This window comes from Ascaphus truei, chromosome 12 (genome assembly GCF_040206685.1).
Source record: "Ascaphus truei isolate aAscTru1 chromosome 12, aAscTru1.hap1, whole genome shotgun sequence".
In the NCBI taxonomy this organism is placed as follows: Eukaryota; Metazoa; Chordata; class Amphibia; order Anura; family Ascaphidae; genus Ascaphus; species Ascaphus truei.
The window spans coordinates 45397109-45421202 of NC_134494.1; the positions used below are offsets into that span (position 1 = coordinate 45397109).

At 55.4% G+C, this 24094-nt stretch overlaps 1 protein-coding gene across 1 annotated transcript in view; it reads right to left on the reverse strand.

Annotated features, from left to right (window-relative positions):
- The window catches only part of LOC142464209 (catalase), a 31208-nt gene extending 19481 nt beyond the window's left edge, over positions 1-11727 (reverse strand). Inside the window, exons 1-4 of the mRNA XM_075567575.1 lie at positions 11568-11727; positions 5332-5503; positions 4548-4658; positions 4309-4439 (exon numbers count right to left, since the gene is read on the reverse strand). Of these exons, the coding sequence (XP_075423690.1) occupies positions 4309-4439; positions 4548-4658; positions 5332-5503; positions 11568-11633 (480 nt within the window). The 5' untranslated portion in view covers positions 11634-11727. The remainder of the gene's footprint in view (positions 1-4308; positions 4440-4547; positions 4659-5331; positions 5504-11567) is intronic.
- Between the last annotated feature and the right edge of the window lie 12367 nt (positions 11728-24094).

Below are 24094 nucleotides of genomic sequence, written 5' to 3' on the forward strand. Positions count from 1 at the left end.
TAGGCTTATTTATATATATATTTTTTTTTAAATTCATAAAAACGAGAGACACTTTTGTAGTCATATTGATTTTTATCAGCGCGATTATTTACATTCTTTTGCTTTTACAGCAAGTTTAGTAAAAGTAAATTGTACAGATAGATATATACATATATACATACACTCTGCTGTCCCCCCTACACACTGAAGCCCCCCTCTACACACAAAACCAACCACACCCTCCACAACCACACACCACACTGCAGACCCCCTCTACACCCACACACACACAGCAGACACCAATAAAACACTATGCACCCATCCTCCACCCACAAAACACACACTGCAGCCCCCCTCTGCACCCACACAGCAGGCACACACCAACAAAACAGACTCTGCTGACACACACACACACACACACACACACACACAGACTGCTGGCCCCCTTTCCCCTCACTGTCCTGTGTGGAGCTCTCTGCAGGCAGGGTGGGGGGGAGGAGTCAGTGCCTGGCTGCAGGCGGCAGGGTGGGGGGGAGGAGTCAGTGCCTGGCTGCAGGCGGCAGGGTGGGGGGGAGGAGTCAGTGCCTGGCTGCAGGCGGCAGGGTGGGGGGGAGGAGTCAGTGCCTGGCTGCAGGCGGCAGGGTGGGGGGGAGGAGTCAGTGCCTGGCTGCAGGCGGCAGGGTGGGGGGGAGGAGTCAGTGCCTGGCTGCAGGCGGCAGGGTGGGGGGGAGGAGTCAGTGCCTGGCTGCAGGCGGCAGGGTGGGGGGGAGGAGTCAGTGCCTGGCTGCAGGGAGTGTGAGGGAGAGGAGTCAGAGCCTGGCTGCAGGGAGTGTGAGGGAGAGGAGTCAGAGCCTGGCTGCAGGGAGTGTGAGGGAGAGGAGTCAGAGCCTGGCTGCAGGGAGTGTGAGGGAGGAGTCAGAGCCTGGCTGCAGGGAGTGTGAGGGAGGAGTCAGAGCCTGGCTGCAGGGAGTGTGAGGGAGGAGTCAGAGCCTGGCTGCAGGGAGTGTGAGGGAGGAGTCAGAGCCTGGCTGCAGGGAGTGTGAGGGAGGAGTCAGTGCCTGGCTGCAGGCAGGGTGGGGGAGGAGTCAGTGCCTGGCTGCAGGCAGGGTGGGGGAGGAGTCAGTGCCTGGCTGCAGGCAGAGTGGGGGAGGAGTCAGTGCCTGGCTGCAGGCAGAGTGGGGGAGGAGTCGGTGCCTGGCTGCAGGCAGGGTGGGGGAGGAGTCGGTGCCTGGCTGCAGGCAGGGTGGGGAAGGAGTCAGTGCCTGGCTGCAGGTGGCAGGGTGGGGGGAGGAGTCAGTGCCTGGCTGCAGGTGGCAGGGTGGGGGGAGTAGTCAGTGCCTGGCTGCAGGTGGCAGGGTGGGGGGGGGGGGGGGAGTCAGTGCCTGGCTGCAGGTGGCAGGGTGGGGGGAGGAGTCAGTGCCTGGCTGCAGGTGGCAGGGTGGGGGGGGAGGAGTCAGTGCCTGGCTGCATGTGGCAGGGTGGGGGGGGAGGAGTCAGTGCCTGGCTGCAGGCAGGGTGGGGTGAGGAGTCAGTGCCTGGCTGCAGGCAGGGTGGGGGGAGGAGTCAGTGCCTGGCTGCAGGCAGGGGGAGGAGTGTGTGCCTGGCTGCAGGCTGGGTAGGGGGGAGGAGTCAGTGCCTGGCTGCAGGCAGGGTGGGGGGAGGAGTCAGTGCCTGGCTGCAGGCAGGGTGGGGGGAGGAGTCAGTGCCTGGCTGCAGGCAGGGTGGGGGGAGGAGTCAGTGCCTGGCTGCAGGCAGGGTGGGGGGAGGAGTCAGTGCCTGGCTGCAGGCAGGGTGGGGGAGGAGTCAGTGCCTGGCTGCAGGCAGAGTGGGGGAGGAGTCAGTGCCTGGCTGCAGGCAGAGTGGGGGAGGAGTCGGTGCCTGGCTGCAGGCAGGGTGGGGGAGGAGTCGGTGCCTGGCTGCAGGCAGGGTGGGGAAGGAGTCAGTGCCTGGCTGCAGGTGGCAGGGTGGGGGGAGGAGTCAGTGCCTGGCTGCAGGTGGCAGGGTGGGGGGAGTAGTCAGTGCCTGGCTGCAGGTGGCAGGGTGGGGGGGGGGGGGGGAGTCAGTGCCTGGCTGCAGGTGGCAGGGTGGGGGGAGGAGTCAGTGCCTGGCTGCAGGTGGCAGGGTGGGGGGGGAGGAGTCAGTGCCTGGCTGCATGTGGCAGGGTGGGGGGGGAGGAGTCAGTGCCTGGCTGCAGGCAGGGTGGGGTGAGGAGTCAGTGCCTGGCTGCAGGCAGGGTGGGGGGAGGAGTCAGTGCCTGGCTGCAGGCAGGGGGAGGAGTGTGTGCCTGGCTGCAGGCTGGGTAGGGGGGAGGAGTCAGTGCCTGGCTGCAGGCAGGGTGGGGGGAGGAGTCAGTGCCTGGCTGCAGGCAGGGTGGGGGGAGGAGTCAGTGCCTGGCTGCAGGCAGGGTGGGGGGAGGAGTCAGTGCCTGGCTGCAGGCAGGGTGGGGGGAGGAGTCAGTGCCTGGCTGCAGGCAGGGTGGGGGGAGGAGTCAGTGCCTGGCTGCAGGCAGGGTGGGGGGAGGAGTCAGTGCCTGGCTGCAGGTGGCAGGGTGGGGGGAGGAGTCAGTGCCTGGCTGCAGGCAGGGTGGGGGGAGGAGTCAGTGCCTGGCTGCAGGTGGCAGGGTGGGGGGAGGAGTCAGTGCCTGGCTGCAGGTGGCTAGGTGGGGGGAGGAGTCAGTGCCTGGCTGCAGGTGGCAGGGTGGGGGGAGGAGTCAGTGCCTGGCTGCAGGTGGCAGGGTGGGGGGAGGAGTCAGTGCCTGGCTGCAGGCAGGGTGGGGGGAGGAGTCAGTGCCTGGCTGCAGGCAGGGTGGGGGGAGGAGTCAGTGTCTGGCTGCAGGCAGGGTGGGGGGAGGAGTCAGTGCCTGGCTGCAGGCAGGGTGGGGGGAGGAGTCAGTGCCTGGCTGCAGGCAGGGTGGGGGAGGAGTCAGTGCCTGGCTGCTGCCTCATGTCCTATTGCCTTCCCCTGTACGTGACACGCATTAAAGGATATACCTCCACCTATGCCCTTGACTTCCAACTAAACTTTTACTCTGTGTCCAAAGCCCCCCATCATACCACTTGGATTGCAAGCTCTTCAGGGCAGGCCCTCCCTTTGCCTTATGTAGTCATTCACCCATCCCGTTTATCCCCATTGTCTAGTGCAGTGGTGTGCAAAGTGGGGGGTGCTGGATTTTTTTTTGGGGGGGGGGGGGGTTGGAGGTCCCGCACTCTTCCCAGAGGCATTTAAATGAAATGCCGGGGATCGCGAGAGGCCTCTGCAACTCACTTTCCGTGGCTCTGCAGAGCCAAGACGCGTTGCCATGGCGTCTTGCGGAGTGACGTCATGCGTCTGTCTCCATGGCAAAGGGGTCACGTGACACCTCGGCGTCATTTGACACTGCCATACAAGGTGAGGGGGGCGCAAAAGCGAGGGGGAGCACGCAGGGGGGAGCAGCTCAAAAAGTTCTCTCTCCCCTGGTCTGGTGTATTTACCTTGTATGGTCAGTTTGTACATAGCTGCACTATATGAAATACAATTACACAAGTTTATTAATTACAAAGTAGCAAAACTCTGGGTAACGTATAAATAAAACCACGGCAGCCGTCCCATACTGAACAGGACCACCACACTGACCAACAATATTAGGGATATCTCCGAGTAACAGAACACTGGTGCAGATCTCTGGCCAGTCCAGAAAACGGGCCCTGACCATTACGAGGGGGACCGGCGGTATATTGCAAGGAGCCACGTGCCCACGTGGGAGTGGCTGTTTATGTAACAGGCAGGTTTTGCTTTAAGCCTTGATATTATACAATTCCGCAACATTAGATAATGAGCGGTGTTGGCAGACATCTCCCCAGCCCCGGGCACTGACACGCGGGATTCAGGACTCTGAACTGTTACAACATTGATATGTATTTTAGCAATGCTGCTCAGTTTAAATAAACAGGCCGCCACCACGGATATACACACAGACACACAGAGACACACAGAGACACACAGAGACACACAGAGACACAGAGACACACAGAGACACACAGACACACAGACACACAGACACACAGACACACAGACACACAGACACACAGACACACAGACACACAGACACACAGACACACAGACACACCAATCTAGGAGGCATGTTGGGAGATGGGACAGTAGGAGGTTTACATGTACCTGTTGGGATGTATAGAACGCTAATGGACAGTCTATGGAAACTGGTTTATTTGGTGGTGACGGCCACATGACGGCCACATGACTGCAAGGTTCTCGGGAACGCGCGTTCCCTCATTGGAAATGAATTGCAGTTTTAATCTTTATTTCCCCAGAGAGGATACAGAAAGTGCTCACCAACATAGCGTCTCTTATGAAGAAGATGGGTGTGTTATTTCCGGTCAGGTCCCAGTTACCCTCTTCCGTGTACATCTTCACCGCAAACCCGCGCGGGTCCCGCACCGTGTCAGAGGAGCCAGATTCTCCCGCTGGGAAAAGAGAGAGCGTCACACCGAGAGCGTCACACCGAGAGCGTCACACCGAGAGCGTCACACCGAGAGCGTCACACCGAGAGCGTCAGGAAGAAAAGATCGTACCGACAGTGGAGAAGCGCACAGCAATTGGGGTCCTTTTGCCAATGTACTCGAACACTTTGGCCTTGGAGTATCTGGTGATGTCGTGAGTTATCTCAAAATAGCCGAAAGCTCCTAAAAGAAAACAAAAACAAACGCCATAAAACTCATCAACATGACAACCGTGTTCTTACAATGCCCAAAAGCAAAAAAAGTCGGAGTGGTAAAAATGTAATGTTTACACACCTCGAAAAGGGGTCTAAAAATCACGCTGAAGGTTTCAATCACAGGGGACGCAGGGCATTCGTGGGAAAAAGGTCATAAAAGGAATTACCCAACAATTCGGGGGTGGGTTGCACACAAAATAATAACAATAAGCTTATACTGAAAGCACTAAAATGCAACGTTAGGGTGACGTTTTGGGGATATGATCAGATGTACACCAGGGTTGCGCAAACTGGGGGCCACACCCCCCCTTTGCCAGGGAGGGCGTGGCAGTCCCCACGCTCTTCCCCAAGGCATTTAAATGAAATGCCGGGGGACCGTGCGAGGCCTCCAACTCATTTACCTTGGCTTCCAGCGCTGCGTCGGCACGGCAATGCGACATCAAATGATGCCGCGGGGTCAGGTGACATCACATGACTCCCGCGGTGTCAAATCCCAGGTAAGGAGGGGGGAGCATCATGCAGGTGGGCACAGAGGGAAAAGTTTGCGCACACCTGTTGTACACTTCAGGAGAATTAGATCTAACACACCCACACGTGTGTGTGTGTATACATCATACAAAGTCCGTCTGGTATGGTCCTACCTGCTCCCTTGGCGTGGACCACTCTCTCGGGGATCCTCTCCCGGTCAAAATGCGCCATCTCGTCTGTGAACACCACATCCTGCACCAGCAGCGGGCCGCGGGGACCGGCCGTCAGGACATTCAGCTTGTCGCACACAGGGATGCCGGCGCCTGTGGTCAGGGCCTCCCGTTTCTAAAAAAAGAGACAGAAATAAATAGAATAGGGGGTTTCCTGCTTCTCGGACGGTCACAAGACGGCGTAGCCTGAATATTTCATTGTAGCATGAATCTGGTCTGGAGAATCCAGAAAGAAAGAGCCGAGATGTATAAAAACAGGAGTACAAAAAGCACGGCGGTGGTGAAACACACACCAAAACATCTCTGAACATACAACGCTAAGCGGGTAACTTTATTCATTGGAGTAAATTACAGCAGCAAAGTCAGGCAAGAAATAACTTTATATTTTGGGAATTTTTAAAGGACGTGTCTATTTTAGACACCGTTAATCAATGAACCCCCTGTTCAGCAATGTGACACTGCACAAAGTGAGGGCATGCCCCCCACCCCCCCCTCCGCAGGTCAAACACATTGTATGTCAACCAAGGTCATCGGATCCCAGGGGAGGTGAAAAGAATTTGGTAACAAATCAAACTTGTTAAACATTGCACAATCCCAAAAGCAGCATGTCCAGCTGGTGGCTGTTAATGATTTAGGGACATCAGGTTAAGGGCCTGTCTTCTACTGTCAACCCCTTTAGCACTGGAGAGGCATATACAGTATGACATACGGTCACACCCACACCAGCAGGGATAAATGCAAGCAAGCCGTGGCGAGACTATTCTATCCTACTGATTTAATTCTCCAACGCTGCGCGCGCACACGGTGCTCCCCTATTCGTGCATTAAATGGAGATTCCGGTTACAAAATCGCAGAAACAGAGCAAAGTCTTATTCCAGATTAGAGGTTCCTGGGGCCTTGTGTCATGTCGAAGGCCATGTGTATAGTGCCCACGACGGAGCCCAAAAACAAATACATTGCCGCCGCCGCGTGTGCTTATAGTAAGCGTGACGGCGGCAATGCGACGTCGCGTCGCAGACTTTGGAAGCCGGGAATATTTGATTTTTCAAGGGTTTCGCCTCGTGTGACAGCCCCTGAACAAATCAAATGCCCGAAGGCCCGCGCCACAAAATATAACTTTCCCTAGCGGCGACGGCGACGTCACCCGTCCCGGGCACTATAGAAAAGATCGAGGAGCCGCGGGCGCAACCTCTTAATCTCTGGGAGTGATTGCGCGGTATCGAGCCGCCATTACTGCAGGCCACTGAAGCATTAACATACCTGTGTGGGTAATGTTTCTCTGTATATAATGAGTCCCAATCTTACGGGGTGATGGAATAAGCAGCCCTACAGTAGGAATACCCGTGAGGACCTCAGGAATCTAGTGGAGAGAGCGGGCATTATGGGGTCATGTTTTTATTTCAGTGAAAAGGTCGGTTTTAATTGGGCTAAAAGAGGGATTTTTTTTGCTCATGTCATACATGAAGATAGGACGATTTCAGGCCTAAATAATAAAAAGGTGTGATATAGTCTATATAAATACAGTATATATTCAGCATGTAACTAGTTAAAATAAGTAATTTAGTATTAAGTTAGAAATTATATTGGAACATTTTTAACTGCCTCTGCAAAGATAATTCAGTCTGCAGACAGGCAGGTGTAGAAATGTGACAGACTTGGTATAATGTCTGCTGAGTTGGGCTAAGGCCCCGGTCACGGCGCTCTAATGCGCGCCCGCGCTTTTGGCTGCGCGTTCCGGCGATTCCCCGGTCTGCAGCTCACTGCAGGAGCAGAGACCGGGGGTGGGGGGCGTGGCGGAGGAGTGACGGGGGCGCGGCCATGACGTCACCCGGCAGGTTCGCCCTCATTGGCTGAACCGCCGGGGGGCGTGCCTAGCCGCTCGACGCGAGTTCCTGCTCTCAATTCTATTGAGAGCAGGACTAGCTCTCGCGCGAGCGCTGCGGCCCCCCCTCGCAGCGGGCCCGGCGCCATTGCGGGGAGGGCTCTCGTGAGCGCAGCGTCCGCCACAGCGGACGCTGCAGCATGCAGCGGGGGCAAGGCCTTGGTCTTGAGCTTGGAATCAAAGGTTCATTAAATAGTTAGTAAGACAATACAATAGCGATGGGTCTTAAAAGATAAGGAACATAGTTAATTATATAGTTATATAGTGACGGAACAAAGAAGTGTCTTTCTAAAGTAAATATTGCTAAATAAAGAAACAGCTTCTAAGGTTGATGGACTAATGATTGTGCTGACACAGAAAAAACAGGTGATTGCTATGCAAAGACTGCTTAAGGAAAACTGTATAAAGATTGTATTTGGATTTATATAATCATTTAACACCCAAACTAAGAACAACTAAGCTAAGGATTCCCCACACTACATTCTATAAGCCTGAATGATGTCACCGACTGCAGTGAGGCTGTAAAATATGTGCTCTGTGCTCTCTGAATAAATTGAGAAACGAACTGGACCGTGGGCTATTTGATATATATTGAAAGGTGGAACATTTATGTGCAGCCATCTAATGAGCAAAATGTTCAATACAATGCATAGCTGGCAGCGAAAGGGCTATAAGCAAAAGAAAAGATCTGCCACTCAGTCTATACAGCGGATATGTAAAAGCCTTATCCTACAAAAGGGTGCAGCTGGGGAAATATGGAAACAAGATCCCAAGTAAGGGACCAAAACAGCCCCCAGGTATATAGCACTCTCCATTATTGCACATTTATTGTGTGTTGTGAATTGTATTGAATTGAATTGAATACTCTATATATTCTAGCAACTCCCACCTTGAATATATGCATCAGATGCCCCACATAACCACACACTGTGCTGTCCGACCCCGTTTCCCAATTGTTTGGTGGCCAAATATTAGGAATATTTGTATTTCCAGACTTATGGAGTATAATAAATGTACATTAGCGAGTGCCATATATCTTTTTATATCTTTTTAATCCTTTACTTGGGGGATCTTGTGTTAAGCAGCTAAAGTGTTAATACCATCAACCACAACATCTGCAGCTTACACACATGGCGCTAGAAAGCGTAGCGACATCCAGCATCGCAAAGTCCAGGCAGCCGGAGCGAAGTCCAGAACTTATCTAATCAGGCCGGAGAGTTCAATATTAACCCCTGCACTGCTAGAACGGCCTTCCAACTCCAACCCCCAGAATACACGCTCAGGAATTTAAGCTAAAAAGCAGATTGCAAACAGCCCTATAACATTCCCCGGAACATTTCCCACGCAGACTCGCTGGCTGGATCATGTGAGGGGTATACGGGCCGGATTAATAGCACTTTGCATCATTACTTTAAAGGGAAAAAAAACTATTATTAGGAGATTATCACGTGTGATGAGACAGACAAGAATAAGGTGCAAAGTTGAACATTGTACTTTATAGAGCTATAACCAGACAAGTATATCTGCCATAAAGGTACCCAGATATAGATTATACAACGTTACATAGGCAGCTTGTCACCATGTAGATCCGTGCTGCGTCCCCTATTATAATATGTCCCTGTTATACTGCTGTAGTGTATATAACCCACTACCTCCTGTAAGGTATACCAGTCTCGCTCACAGCTTCTGGGAGGTCATCCCCTGTACCCAGTGTTTTCACTTGCCCTTCCTTATAGATTGCAAGCTCTTTGGGGCAGGCGCTCCTTACCTACTGTTACAGCGTATGTTAATTTATGGTTTTCGACCTCCACAACCGTATTGTACTGCACTACGGAATATGTTGGAGCATTATATATAATAGGGTGCAGAGCTGACAGCACTGTAAAGTTACCCCAATATAACCCTGTATCAGGCCCCTGTTCTAGTACTCTAAGGTACGCAATGCTCTGGTATAACATACGAGGCATACCCTCATATTACAGCCTGATACAGTACAAAGCCAAAAATGTATGGCCCCTATAAGATGTCCAGCCTATATCAGGGATTCCGTGAGGCGTCTCCCCAAAATAACACCTGTACTGGCGAACCCCAGGCTGTATAGCGGGGTCGGGAGCGCGTGTGGGGACTGCGCACTCGGTAAGGCCCCAAACTGAACCTCAGCGTGGGGGTTGTAGCCGTCACTTACAGCCGGAGCTTCCAAAGACGCTCCCCACAATTCTTTGCTTCCACAGCAACAAGGCATTGTGGGACGTGACTTTGGAAGCCCCCGCAGTGAGTGACCGCTATACCCCCTGCCCAGGACACTACACTGCCTGGGATCGGTCACACGGGTTTGTTAGCGAGAAGATTTAATAATTAGGGGTTCACTGAACTCTAGCAGGTGGGGAGCAGTGTAACAAATTTAATAATTAGGGGTTCACTGAACTCTAGCAGGTGGGGAGCAGTGTAACAAACATTGGGAACCCCTGCCCTATATAATATATGGTGCACAGGGGGCTGCAGTAACCCCCATTACAGCAGAACAGAAGCTACTTACTATAGCACCCTACAGGGTCAATTCTATATACACCGAAGTGGTCGCTCAGGCCGTTTCTGGGTGACGTCTACAGGGTTTTTCAGCCCAAATCAGTCGTGTTGGCAGATATAGAATTACCCCACAAGGCGGATGCACAGACCCTATAATGCGATTATGGGGGTTATTTATTCAAGTCTCCTGGCTGCAAAACGGCAGCAAAATCTGTGCCACATGCCCCAGAGGAAAGGAATCCCACAGTAATGGGGGTTTGCTAAATAAATCAAAGACAATTGTTGTGCAGCTTGGAGGCTTTATTATAGCGGTGATCTTCTATCTGCATGGCGCCAGCATATTCCAGAGAGCGGTACAACGTGTGGATAGTTATGAGGTATAAAGTTAGCGCACTCGTTGAGTGGAAAATTGAAACACAGAAGATCCTGTGTCGGCTTCCTGAGTGTAAGCTCAGCGGGGCAGGTACCCCTCCGGTCTCAGTTCTTTCAGGACGTCAGCGGTCTCACATTTGAATCTGGTCTGCAATGGTTGCATACGCCTAGAATTATAAATCCAACGGTTCATGCAATGTCTGTAACTATAAGGTTTCTTTTGCCCAGGACATGCGCGAGAACGAGAGGTAACTCAATGTATTGTTTCCTGGTAAAGCATTTTATAAATAAAGATCTACTCTGCATGTTATATGGGGGGGATTGTGCCACGCGGGGGGGAGCAGGACCTCACAGCGCTGCGCCCTGCGTTGAGGGGTCCCCTCCCCCTCTTACAGCGCTGCGCCCTGCGTGGAGGGGTCCCCTCCCCCTCTTACAGCGCTGCGCCCTGCGTGGAGGGGTCCCCTCCCCCTCTTACAGCGCTGCGCCCTGCGCGGAGGGGTCCCCTCCCCCTCTTACAGCGCTGCGCCCTGCGCGGAGGGGTCCCCCCCCTCTAACAGTGCTGCACAGGGCTCCCTCTCATAGCGCTGCACCCTGCACAGGGCTCCCCCTCTCATAGCGCTGCACCCTGCACAGAGCTCCCCCTCTTATAGCGCTGCACCCTGCACAGAGCTCCCCCTCTTATAGCGCTACACCCTGCACCGGGCTCCCCCTCTTATAACTCTGCACAGGTCTCCCCCTCTTATAGCGCTGCACCCTGCACAGGGCTTCCCCTCTTATAGCGCTGCACCCTGCACAGGGCTTCCCCTCTTATAGCGCTGCACCCTGCACAGGGCTTCCCCTCTTATAGCGCTGCACCCTGCACAGGGCTTCCCCTCTTATAGCGCTGCACCCTGCACAGGGCTTCCCTTCTTATAGCGCTGCACCCTGCACAGGGCTTCCCCTCTTATAGCGCTGCACCCTGCACAGGGCTTCCCCTCTTATAGCGCTGCACCCTGCACAGGGCTTCCCCTCTTATAGCGCTGCACCCTGCACAGGGCTTCCCTTCTTATAGCGCTGCACCCTGCACAGGGCTTCCCCTCTTATAGCGCAGCACCCTGCACAGGGCTTCCCCTCTTATAGCGCTGCACAGGGCTTCCCTTCTTATAGCGCTGCACCCTGCACAGGGCTTCCCCTCTTATAGCGTAGCACCCTGCACAGGGCTTCCCCTCATAGCGCTGCACCCTGCACAGGGCTCCCCCTCTTATAGCGCTGCAGCCTGCACAGGACTACCCCTCTTATAGCGCTGCACAGAGCTCCCCCTCTTATAGCGCGGCACCCTGCAGAGGGCTCCCCCTCTTATAGCGCTGCACCCTGCAGAGGGCTCCCCCTCTTATAGCGCTGCACCCTCAGTCCTCAGTACCTCGGAGCCCCGGCTCTCCTTCCACAGCTTCATCTGGTCGGTAGCGCGGTCCCGCGTGTCCGCCATGTTTCTCTCCGGTGCGCGGTCCCGCCTCTGGCAGAACGTTATAATACCGCGGGGAGGCGGGGCGGGGGAGGCAGGGGCCGAGCGCTGATTGGACGGGAGTGCGGGCGGAGGGGAGCGCGGATTGGGCGGAGGAGATGTCAATCATTCTCACTCACAAGGAATGTGACGAGATCTGTGTGAAGGGTCAGAAGGGGGAGAGGAGGAGGAGAGAGGGAGAGGGGAAAGAGGATAGGAGGGGAGAGGGGAAAGAGGATAGGAGGGGAGAGGGGAAAGAGGATAGGAGGGGAGAGGGGAAAGCGGATAGGGGGAGGGGAAAGCGGATAGGGGGGGGGAGGGGAAAGCGGATAGGGGGGGGGAGGGGAAAGCGGATAGGGGGGGGGAGGGGAAAGCGGATAGGGGGGGGGAGGGGAAAGCGGATAGGGGGGGGGAGGGGAAAGCGGATAGGGGGGGGGAGGGGAAAGCGGATAGGGGGGGGAGGGGAAAGCGGATAGGGGGGGGGAGGGGAAAGCGGATAGGGGGGGGGAGGGGAAAGCGGATAGGGGGGGGGAGGGGAAAGCGGATAGGGGGGGGAGGGGAAAGCGGATAGGGGGGGGAGGGGAAAGCGGATAGGGGGGGGGGAGGGGAAAGCGGATAGGGGGGGGGGGAGGGGAAAGCGGATAGGGGGGGGGGGAGGGGAAAGCGGATAGGGGGGGGGGGAGGGGAAAGCGGATAGGGGGGGGGGAGGGGAAAGCGGATAGGGGGGGGAGGGGAAAGCGGATAGGGGGGGGAGGGGGAAAGCGGATAGGGGGGGGGAGGGGAAAGCGGATAGGGGGGGGAGGGGAAAGCGGATAGGGGGGGGGGAGGGGAAAGCGGATAGGGGGGGGGGAGGGGAAAGCGGATAGGGGGGGGGGGAGGGGAAAGCGGATAGGGGGGGGAGGGGAAAGCGGATAGGGGGGGGGGAGGGGAAAGCGGATAGGGGGGGGGGGAGGGGAAAGCGGATAGGGGGGGGGAGGGGAAAGCGGATAGGGGGGGGGGAGGGGAAAGCGGATAGGGGGGGGGGGGAGGGGAAAGCGGATAGGGGGGGGGGGAGGGGAAAGCGGATAGGGGGGGGGAGGGGAAAGCGGATAGGGGGGGGGGAGGGGAAAGCGGATAGGGGGGGGGGGAGGGGAAAGCGGATAGGGGGGGGGGAGGGGAAAGCGGATAGGGGGGGGGGGAGGGGAAAGCGGATAGGGGGGGGGGAGGGGAAAGCGGATAGGGGGGGGGAGAGGGGAAAGCGGATAGGGGGGGGGGAGAGGGGAAAGCGGATAGGGGGGGGGGGAGAGGGGAAAGCGGATAGGGGGGGGGGGAGAGGGGAAAGCGGATAGGGGGGGGGGGAGAGGGGAAAGGGGAAAGCGGATAGGGGGGGGGGAGAGGGGAAAGCGGATAGGGGGGGGGGGGAGAGGGGAAAGCGGATAGGGGGGGGGGAGAGGGGAAAGCGGATAGGGGGGGGGAGAGGGGAAAGCGGATAGGGGGGGGGGAGAGGGGAAAGCGGATAGGGGGGGGGGGAGAGGGGAAAGCGGATAGGGGGGGGGGGAGAGGGGAAAGCGGATAGGGGGGGGGGGAGAGGGGAAAGCGGATAGGGGGGGGGGGAGAGGGGAAAGCGGATAGGGGGGGGGGAGAGGGGAAAGCGGATAGGGGGGGGGGGGGAGAGGGGAAAGCGGATAGGGGGGGGGGAGAGGGGAAAGCGGATAGGGGGGGGGGGTGAGAGGGGAAAGCGGATAGGGGGGGGGGGAGAGGGGGAAAGCGGATAGGGGGGGGGGCGGATAGAGGGGGGGGGAGAGGGGGAAAGGATAGGAGGGGAAAGAGGATAGGAGGGGAGAGGGGAAAGAGGATAGGGGGGGAGAGGGGAAAGAGGATAGGAGGGGGGAGAGGGGAAAGAGGATAGGAGGGGAGAGGGGAAAGAGGATAGGAGGGGGAGAGGGGAAAGAGGATAGGGGGGGGAGAGGGGAAAGAGGATAGGGGGGGAGAGGGGAAAGAGGATAGGGGGGAGAGGGGAAAGAGGATAGGGGGGGAGAGGGGAAAGAGGATAGGGGGGGAGAGGGGAAAGAGGATAGGGGGGGGAGAGGGGAAAGAGGATAGGGGGGGGGGAGAGGGGAAAGAGGATAGGGGGGGGAGAGGGGAAAGAGGATAGGGGGGAAAGAGGGGAAAGAGGATAGGGGGGGAGAGGGGAAAGAGGATAGGGGGGGGAGAGGGGAAAGAGGATAGGGGGGGAGAGGGGGGAAAGAGGACAGGGGGGGGAGAGGGGAAAGAGGATAGGGGGGAGAGGGGAAAGAGGATAGGGGGGGGAGAGGGGAAAGAGGATAGGGGGGGGAGAGGGGAAAGAGGATAGGGGGGGAGAGGGGAAAGAGGATAGGGGGGGAGAGGGGAATGAGGATAGGGGGGAGAGAGGAGAATGAGGATAGGGAGGGCATGAGGATAGGGGGGGGGAATGAGGGTAGGGGGGGGGGAATGAGGGTAGGGGGGGGAGAGGGGAATGAGGATAGGGGGGGAGAGGGGAATGAGGATAGGGGGGGGGAGAGGGGAATGAGGATAGGGGGGGGAGAGGGGAATGAGGATAGGGGGGGAGAGGGGAATGAGGATGGGGGGGGAATGAGGATAGGGGGGGAGAGGGGAATGAGGATAGAGGGAGGAGGGGAATGAGGATAGGGGGGGAGAGGGGAATGAGGATAGGGGGGGAGAGGGGAATGAGGATAGGTGGGGGAATGAGGATAGGGGGGAGAGGGGAATGAGGACAGAGGGGGGAGAGGAGAATGAGGATAGGGAGGGGAGAGGGGAACGAGGATAGGGGGGGAGAGGGGAATGAGGATAGGGGGGGAATGAGGATAGGGGGGAGAGGGGATGAGGATAGAGGGGGAGGGGAATGAGGATAGGGGGGAGAGGGGAATGAGGATAGGGGGGGGGAGAGGGGAATGAGCATAGGGGGGGAGAGGGGAATGAGGATGGGGGGGGAATGAGGATAGGGGGGGAGAGGGGAAATGAGGATAGAGGGGGGAGGGGAATGAGGATAGGGGGGGGAGAGGGGAATGAGGATAGGGGGGGAGAGGGGAATGAGGATAGGGGGGGAGAGGGGAATGAGGATAGGGGGGGGAATGAGGATAGGGGGGAGAGGGGAATGAGGACGGGGGGGAGAGGAGAATGAGGATAGGGAGGGGAACGAGGATAGGGGGGGAGAGGGGAATGAGGATAGGGGGGGGAATGAGGATAGGGGGGAGAGGGGAATGAGGATAGAGGGGGAGGGGAATGAGGATAGGGGGGGAGAGGGGAATGAGGATAGGGGGGTGGAGAGGGGAATGAGGATAGGGGGGGGAGAGGTGAATGAGGATAGGGGGGGGAGAGGGGAAAGAGGATAGGGGGGAGAGGGGAATGAGGATAGGGGGGAGAGAGGAGAATGAGGATAGGGAGGGCATGAGGATGGGGGGGGGGAATGAGGATAGGGGGGGGAGAGGGGAATGAGGATAGGGGGGGGGAGAGGGGAATGAGGATAGGGGGGGAGAGGGGAATGAGGATAGGGGGGGAGAGAGGAGAATGAGGATAGGGAGGGCATGAGGATGGGGGAGGGGAATGAGGATAGGGGGGGAGAGGGGAATGAGGATAGGGGGGGAGAGGGGAATGAGGATAGGGGGGAGAGAGGAGAATGAGGATAGGGAGGGCATGAGGATGGGGGGGGGGAATGAGGATAGGGGGGGGAGAGGGGAATGAGGATAGGGGGGGGGGAGAGGGGAATGAGGATAGGGGGGGAGAGGGGAATGAGGATAGGGGGGGAGAGAGGAGAATGAGGATAGGGAGGGCATGAGGATGGGGGAGGGGAATGAGGATAGGGGGGGAGAGGGGAATGAGGATAGGGGGGGAGAGGGGAATGAGGATAGGGGGGAGAGGGGAATGAGGATAGGGGGGGGAGAGGGGAATGAGGATAGGGGGGGAGAGGGGAATGAGGATAGGGGGGGAGGAGGGGAATGAGGATAGGGGGGGAGAGGGGAATGAGGATAGGGGGGGAGAGGGGAATGAGAATGGGGGGGGGGGAATGAGGATAGGGGGGGAGAGGGGAATGAGGATAGAGGGGGGAGGGGAATGAGGATAGGGGGGGGAGAGGGGAATGAGGATAGGGGGGAGAGGGGAATGAGGATAGGGGGGGAATGAGGATAGGGGGGAGAGGGGAATGAGGACAGGGGGGGAGAGGAGAATGAGGATAGGGAGGGGAGAGGGGAACGAGGATAGGGGGGGAGAGGGGAATGAGGATAGGGGGGGGAATGAGGATAGGGGGGAGAGGGGAATGAGGATAGAGGGGGAGGGGAATGAGGATAGGGGGGGGAGAGGGGAATGAGGATAGGGGGGGGGGGAGAGGGGAATGAGGATAGGGGGGGAGAGGGGAATGAGGATAGGGGGGAGAGGGGAATGAGGATAGGGGGGGGAAAGAGGATAGGGGGAGGGGAAAGAGAATAGGGGGAGAGGGGAATGAGGATGGGGGGAGGGGAAAGAGGATAGGTGGGAGGGGAATGAGGATAGGGGGGGAGGGGAATGAGGATAGGGGGGGAGGGGGTAATGAGGATAGGGGGGAGAGGGGAATGAGGATGGGGGGGGGGAGGGGAATGAGGATAGGGGGAGGGGGAATGAGGATAGGGGGGGAGAGGGGAATGAGGATAGGGGGGGGGAGGGGAATGAGGATAGGGGGAGGGGAAAGAGGATAGGGGGGAGGGGAATGAGGATAGGGGGAGGGGAATGAGGATAGGGGGGAGGGGAATGAGGATGGGGGAGGGGAATGAGGATAGGGGGAGGGGAAAGAGAATAGGGGGAGAGGGGAATGAGGATAGAGGGGGAGGGGAAAGAGGATAGAGGGGGAGGGGAAAGAGGATGGGGGGAGGGGAAAGAGGATGGGGGGAGGGGAAAGAGGATGGGGGGGAGGGGGAAAGAGGATGGGGGGGAGGGGGAAAGAGGATGGGGGGAGGGGAAAGAGGATGTGGGGGAGGGGAAAGAGGATGTGGGGGAGGGGAAAGAGGGTGGGGGAGGGAAAGAGGATGGGGAGGGGAAAGAGGATGGGATGGGGGGGAGGGGAAAGAGGATGGGGGGAGGGGAAAGAGGATGTGGGGAAGGGGAAAGAGGGTGGGGGAGGGAAAGAGGGTGGGGGAGGGAAAGAGGATGGGGGGAGGGGAAAGAGGATGGGATGGGGGGGAGGGGAAAGAGGATGGGATGGGGGGAAGAGGATGGTGGGAGGGAAAGAGGAAGGGGGGGAAGAGGATGGGGGGGAGGGGAAAGAGAATAGGGGGGAGGGAGGGGAAAGGGGGGGAAGGGAGGGGAAAGGAGGGGGGGAAGGGAGGGGGGAAAGGGGGGGGAGGGAGGGGAAAAGAGGGGGAGGGGGAAAAGAGGAGGGGGAAAGGGAGGGGGTGTGTGTGAGGTGGGTGGCGGCGTGGGGTAAGGGCGGAGGACAGCGGTGGCAAGGCCGGAGGGGTGAGAGGGGGGGGTGGCGGTGTGGTGAAGTAGGTACAGTGGCGGGTAAGGGCGGAGGAGTGTGTGTTGGAGGGTGGCGGTGTCGTGTAGAAGCTGAAGCGGCGGCAAGACGCAGGTGATTGGAGGTGTTTAAGGGAGGGGGGGTGGTTGTGCCGGGGGGGTGGTGGCGTCGTCCAGAAGCTGCAGCGGCGGTAAGACGCAGGTGATTGGAGGTGTTTAAGGGAGGGGGGGTGGTTGTGCCGTGTGCTCAGCTTAGTTTGACGAAAGGGGCCGGAGGGGTGAGAGGGGTGTGGTAGCGTTGTTCAGGAGGTCCAGTGGCGCTAAGACCGGAGGGGTAAAGACCGGAGGGATGAGAGGGTGGGGGGTGGCAAGGCCGGAGGGATGAGAGGGTGGGGGGTGGCAAGGCCGGAGGGGTGAGAGGGGGGGTGGCGCCATCCGCAACAGCAGGGTTGGACTTACTTTGGTCGGTGTGGTGGTCAGTGTCTCCAGGGGTGAGCGGTTGGGGCTGTCTCAGTGTGGTGTGTGAGGAAGGTAATCCGCAGAGTATAAGGAAGCTCGGATGTGATCGCCCACACGGGTGAGAGTTTCAATCGGTATGAGTGTGGTGTGTGAGTGTAACAGTGGGTTAGAGCGCACCGGCCAATGAGAGCCGTGGGGGGCGGGACACACGGGGGGGAGGCGAGACACACGGGCGGGGGAGGCGAGACACACCAGCCAATGAGAGCCGTGGGAGGGCAGGTGGACCGACGGACCAATCAAATTGTCTACAGGGACGCACAAACACTTTCAGTTTTATATAGATAAGGGTGTTAAGTTGTACGTTGAATACTGCATTTTCATTATATAAACTCTGTGTATGGTTATGTTGTTCCCAAACGGGGGCGTTGGTTTCTCCACCAGGGTGAGGATGTAGCCCCGGGCCCCCGTTTACCTCCGTGGTGGGTGTGGGAACGGGGGGAGGGGCGCTGCAGAGGGACCATGTTACGTTCCTCATGCATGTGCAGTAAAGTCCAGCGCATGCACAGTAGAACACAGGTTGCGGCGGCCATCTTAAGAGAGGCTCCGCACAGGACTACGCTTCAGCAGCCCCAGGGGCTGCTTACCAGGTGGGGGTGCACAGCCAATAGGGCTGCAGCATTCACGGCAAGCAGGATATGTGTTTGGCGCGAAGGAGCCACCACGCCAGTCAGAGCAGGGACTGCGAGGGAGTAGGTAGTGTCCGGGTGCAAGTGGCTCCCGGACTAGGCCAGATACCCCCGCAGGCCCCTGCTAGGCCCTGACCCTGTCAGCCAGCTTGTGGTGCTATAGGGAAGGCCCCAGATATGGACGCTACCCTTAGCTTTGTAGTGACAAACACGGTATCGTATTGCCTATTTATTCTTTATAGGATTTGCACCCATCATCTTGATTTTCCTGACGGATATATATATATATATACACACACACACACACACACACACACACACACACACACACACACACACACACACACACACACACAGGCAGTCCTCGGTTATCCGACACAATGCGTTACTCAAAATGGCGTTGTAAAGCGAAACGTTGTAAAGTGAACCACGTTTTCCCATAGGAACACTGTTTAAATTAAAGGTTCCGTTCCTGAAGGCATTTTTAATGCTAAAATACACAAAATATTTTACGCAGACAATAAGATATGCAGCACACACATAAATTATATAGTGCCTATACTGTATTATATATATAATATAACATAATATATAATATAAAAATATAATATATTATATAGTATAATATATATATATATTTTTTTTTCAACTTTATGTTTTATTCAGTTTTCAGACATACAGCAGTTATAAAGCATAGTATAACATGTGTCAACTTCTTTGCTGTATTTACTGCCACTTCAATTCACACATAAACACACTTACACAAAGACTCGGGGGAAGGGGGGGGGATGGGGAAGGGGGGGACCCCCGCTGCCACCGCTACTGGTTCTGCCGTGAGCCGCCGTTGTTCCAGACCTCTCGGAATCGGCATTCTCCACGCTCCCCACACAGAGCACTCCCTCCCTGCAGGGAGCCCCTGGACACACAAAACAATCCTGCCTTACCGGCTTCCACGGCTCCCCGCCCCTGCCGCCGTCGCGGGATCACTCCCCTCGGCGATTCCTCTACTCAGCGCCGGGCGCGCTCACGCCCCCCTGCACGCACACCTGCACCATCCACTGGCTCGGTTCACGCGCGTACACGAGTTACGGAGCACGCTCAGTCTGCACACTCTTATTCCCGTCCCCCGGCCCTCAGGCTCCGCCCCCGCACACTGCACGGACACACTCAGGTTACCAACAAGACTCACCTGGCCTGTTATGCCTGCACCAATCTGCAGTGTCTCCCTGTAGCTCTTCCTGTCCCGCCTCTGTTCCTAATTGGACCTTCCTGCTTTATCTAGCTCCTCTCTGCTCTCAGTCTTTGCTCGACATAGTCTCTGTATGGAAGTACTTCTGGATTCTCTCAGTGTTTTCACAGGTTCTGACGCGGCTTGTACGACTACCCCCTCTGGCTCTCGATCTCGGCACGCCTTGGACAACGCTCACTCTGGTAACCCCTTGAACACGGCTTGGACTACGACCTATCTCCACTCTCCACTCCCTGACTTTGGCAAGGTAGCATTCACTCTATCTCTACAACCGGTACCGGCAAGTATTGTCTACCTTACTACACCTGGCCTGGCAACGCTTCATACCACACTCCGGACACGCTCCCTTTGCAGCGGGTGCGTGTATTACCACATCCCCCTTCAGCTCAGGGGACGGGTCTGGTCTGCGGGCAGCACCGGCGTAACACTCCTCGTGCGTCCTAGCTAACCACTTGAGCTGAGGCTGCAATTGTCCCTATCTGTCATGTCCGTCCTTGTGGTGCGACTACTGCCATTCGTTGAAGGAGAACTCACCTTGCGCTATCACAGCCAAATGGTGGCATTGCTCACCCCCGTGATGTCGGTTTGCGCCAGCCACGGAAACCAGGCTTTTAGAAAATTTGTGCCAGTGTCATTGACCAAACTTGTCAATTTCTCCATCTGGCAGACGAACCAAATTCTGTTCCGAATCTTATCTATCGATGGAGTCGTGTTTTGTTTCCACAATGCCGCTGTCTCGCACCTCATTGCTGTCGCAAAATGGGCGACTAGTTTATTTCCTGCTCTCAACAGGCCCTCCAGTGGTTTATTTAATAGAAATAACCAGGGATCCAGAGGAATCTCGAGGCCCAAAATCCTCTTTAGCCAATTCTGTATTTGTTCCCAGATCGGGCGTAATCGAGGGCAAGACCACAGCATGTGCAACAAGTCCCCAGGCTCTCCACATTGTCTAGGGCACAAGGGGGAGTAACCTGGTACACATTTAGATAGCCTAACTGGGGTGAGGTACCACCTCATTAGAACTTTACATGAGTTCTCCTTCAATGTCGTGCAGATCGAGGTTCTTGCTGCCGCTTCAAAAATGTCTAACCAGTCCTCGTCCTCTAATGTATCTCCCAGATCCCTCTCCCACTGTGTCATGTAGTCAAGTCTCTGTCTGCTGCCCTCTCCAGGATCGATCACTTCCTTATACAATCTAGAGATATGTCCCCGTGGTGCGTGCCCACATGCACAGAGCGTTTCTAAATTAGTCACTTTAGGACGGTTAGTGTGTTTGGTATAAAATGCCCGGATCTTGAGGTATCTGAGGAATTCTGTGTTAGGAATGCCCTTATATGACTGAATCTGTGTAAATGTCTGAATAGTGATTCTGCCCTCCAGATCCTTCAGCCTCCCGTACCCACTCTGTTTCCAGAGTAAAAAGTGTCCCTCGTCCATCCCTGGAGCAAAGTCCAGGTTTCCAAATAATGGGGTCATCAGTGAGCTCCTCGTGGTCAGGGCGCATTTAAATTTGGTGGCTTCCCAGACTGCAAATGAGTTGATCATTGAGGACAGCGGTCTCGAGATCTGCTTTAATCTAAGTTTTGGGTACCAAATCAGATTCTGAATTTCTAGTGGGGCACAGATATCTCTCTCCAGCTCCACCCACCTACGTAGTTTCGGGTCTGTGTGCCAGTAAATATTTTGGGTCAATTGTGCCGCTCTATATTATGAGAACAAGCAAGGTACCGCCAGTCCGCCTGCGGTTTTGGGCCTCACTAATGTTTTTGCTGGTATCCTAGCTTTTTTGTTTTTCCAGATGAACTTAAAGATCTGGGCCTGCATGTCCTTGAAGTCTGCCCTCTCTAAAGGTATGGGGAGTGTCTGAAAAAGATATAATAGTCTGGGGAGAAGGTTCATCTTTACGCTATAAATTCTTCCAATCCAGGAGATACCATACGTCGCCCACTCCTTTAACTAATTTCTCAAAGATTGAAAGAGTTTAGGGTAGTTTGCCTTATATAACAACTTAACCTCCTTTGTGAGATTAACTCCTAGGTATTTAATAGTTTTGGGTTGCCAATTCAAATTGAAGTTAATCTCTATTAGTTTTTCTGTGTCTTTTGGGAGGTTTAGGTTTAGCGCTTCCGATTTTGCTTGGTTGATTTTAAACCCTGAGATCGTATTAAACTTTTCCAGGAGGTCGAAGAGGTTGGGTAGAGAGACCAGGGGCCTAGACAGTGTCAATATAACATCATCCGCATATAATGCGGTCTTGTACTCCTGAGAGTGGATTTGAATTCCTGTGATATCTTTATTACTCCGAATGTGTGCTGCAAGTGGTTCCATGCATAGGGCGAACAACAAGGGCGAGAGTGGGCATCCCTGTCTCGTACCACTTTTAATTTTCAGTGCGCCTGACGGGAACCCCTGATGGATTACCCGCGCTGTCGGGTTCGTGTATAGCGCTTTGATTGCCCAAGATACCGTGTCCCCCATTCCAAACGCTGCAAGCGTGGCATCTAGGTAGGGCCAGTCAATTCTATCAAAGGCTTTTTCAGCATCGAGGCTTAATATGATGCCCGGGATTTTATTGGCATTAATATAGTCAATGGTATCTACTATTCTTGTGGTGTTATCGGCCGCTTGCCTACCTGTGATAAACCAACTTTATCTGGGTGAATCAGCCTAGGAAGAATTGAACTCAATCTATTGGCCATTAATTTGGAGTAAATTTTGATATCTGAGTTAGCCTGTAGCTTGGACAATTGGTGGGATCTTTGCCCTGTTTATGAATCACCGAGATAGACGCCTGCAGCATCATGTCTGAAAAGGACCCCCCTGCTAGGATATGGTTAAACATCCGTAATAAGTGCAGGGACAGAATCCCTATATATTTTTTATAATATAGATTCGAAAAACCGTCTGGGCCCGGAGCTTTTGCAGGTTTAAGGTTTGTAACTACATCTAGCAGTTCCTCCGCGGTGAACTCCTTTCCTAGAAACTCTCGCTCCAACCTTGTTATCTTTGGCAAACCCGAGTCCGCTAAGAATATTTCCAAAGCTTTACTCGTTTTATCGTTATGCCTCACCTTCTGCCCGTCGTATAATCTTTCATAATATGCTCTAAACTCCTCAACTATGTGTTTGGGATTAGAAGTCAAGTCTCCCGTTCTAGTTTTAATTGAGTGGATGGTGTAGTTTTGTGGTTTGTTGCAAATTTTCTTAGCTAGCATGGACGCCTGCAGCATCATGTCTGAAAAGGACCCCCCTGCTAGGATATGGTTAAACATCCGTAATAAGTGCAGGGACAGAATCCCTATATATTTTTTATAATATAGATTCGAAAAACCGTCTGGGCCCGGAGTTTTTGCAGGTTTAAGGTTTGTAACTACATCTAGCAGTTCCTCCGCGGTGAACTCCTTTCCTAGAAACTCTCGCTCCAACCTTGTTATCTTTGGCAAACCCGAGTCCGCTAAGAATTTTTCCAAAGCTTTACTCGTTTTATCGTTATGCCTCACCTTCTGCCCGTCGTATAATCTTTCATAATATGCTCTAAACTCCTCAACTATGTGTTTGGGATTAGAAGTCAAGTCTCCCGTTCTAGTTTTAATTGAGTGGATGGTGTAGTTTTGTGGTTTGTTGCAAATTTTCTTAGCTAGCATGGACGCCTGCAGCATCATGTCTGAAAAGGACCCCCCTGCTAGGATATGGTTAAACATCCGTAATAAGTGCGGGGACAGAATCCCTATATATTTTTTATAATATAGATTCTGGCTTGTTCGATTTTTCAAAAAAATTCCTCTTTGTCCAACTCAGTGTCTTTTCAGCCTGGGACCCCCTACCCCCCTACCCCCCCTTCCAGCACACCCCTACCTCCTCTTCCAACCCACCTCTACCACCGCTGCCATTGCACCCCTACCCCCCTTCCATTTCCCCATGTCTGCCTCCTTCTGCAGCGTGTCCGTTCTGCCTCCCTCCCTCCTTCCTCTCTCTTCCGCTCAGCAGGGCTCTCGGCGGCGGAGTTCGCGCACCCCCACCGAGCTTCCCTGCTGCCTGCAGACCCGCACTTCCGGTTTCGACGCTGTCTTTCCGGTCGCGTCATCACACGGCGCCTGGTCGCCTGGATGACGTCACTTCCCTCCGGCAACGTTGTGGGTAGACTGGGTCCACTCTGTCCTCCTCCCTACTCGTGGTTCCGCCTCTCCTCCCTCCTTCACCTCTCCCGGAGCGCAGCTGCCACATTTTCGCGCCAATCTTGGACCCTCTTTTTTTTCGCGCGTCGTCCCCAGCTCCTGCATACTTGCTCACCTGGGCGCCATCTTCCTTCATCGGGAGCAGCCTCGTGGCAGGGGCTATAAGCGCAGGGAAACTGGAGCACATAACTTGCACAGGAACTAGTTGATGTAGATCAACTGTAAACAATCATAACTGTAGAAACATTATATAGTATAATATATATATTATATACACATAGACAACTTTGCAAAGCGTCGTAAGAGCGTTGGATAAGCCGTTTTGGCGTTGTATAAATGAACACAGGTATGCATTGCACAGCGTTGGATAAGCCATTCGTTGTAAAACGAGGACTGCCTGTATAGTATTTATGTGACTGCTTTTCTTTGGGGG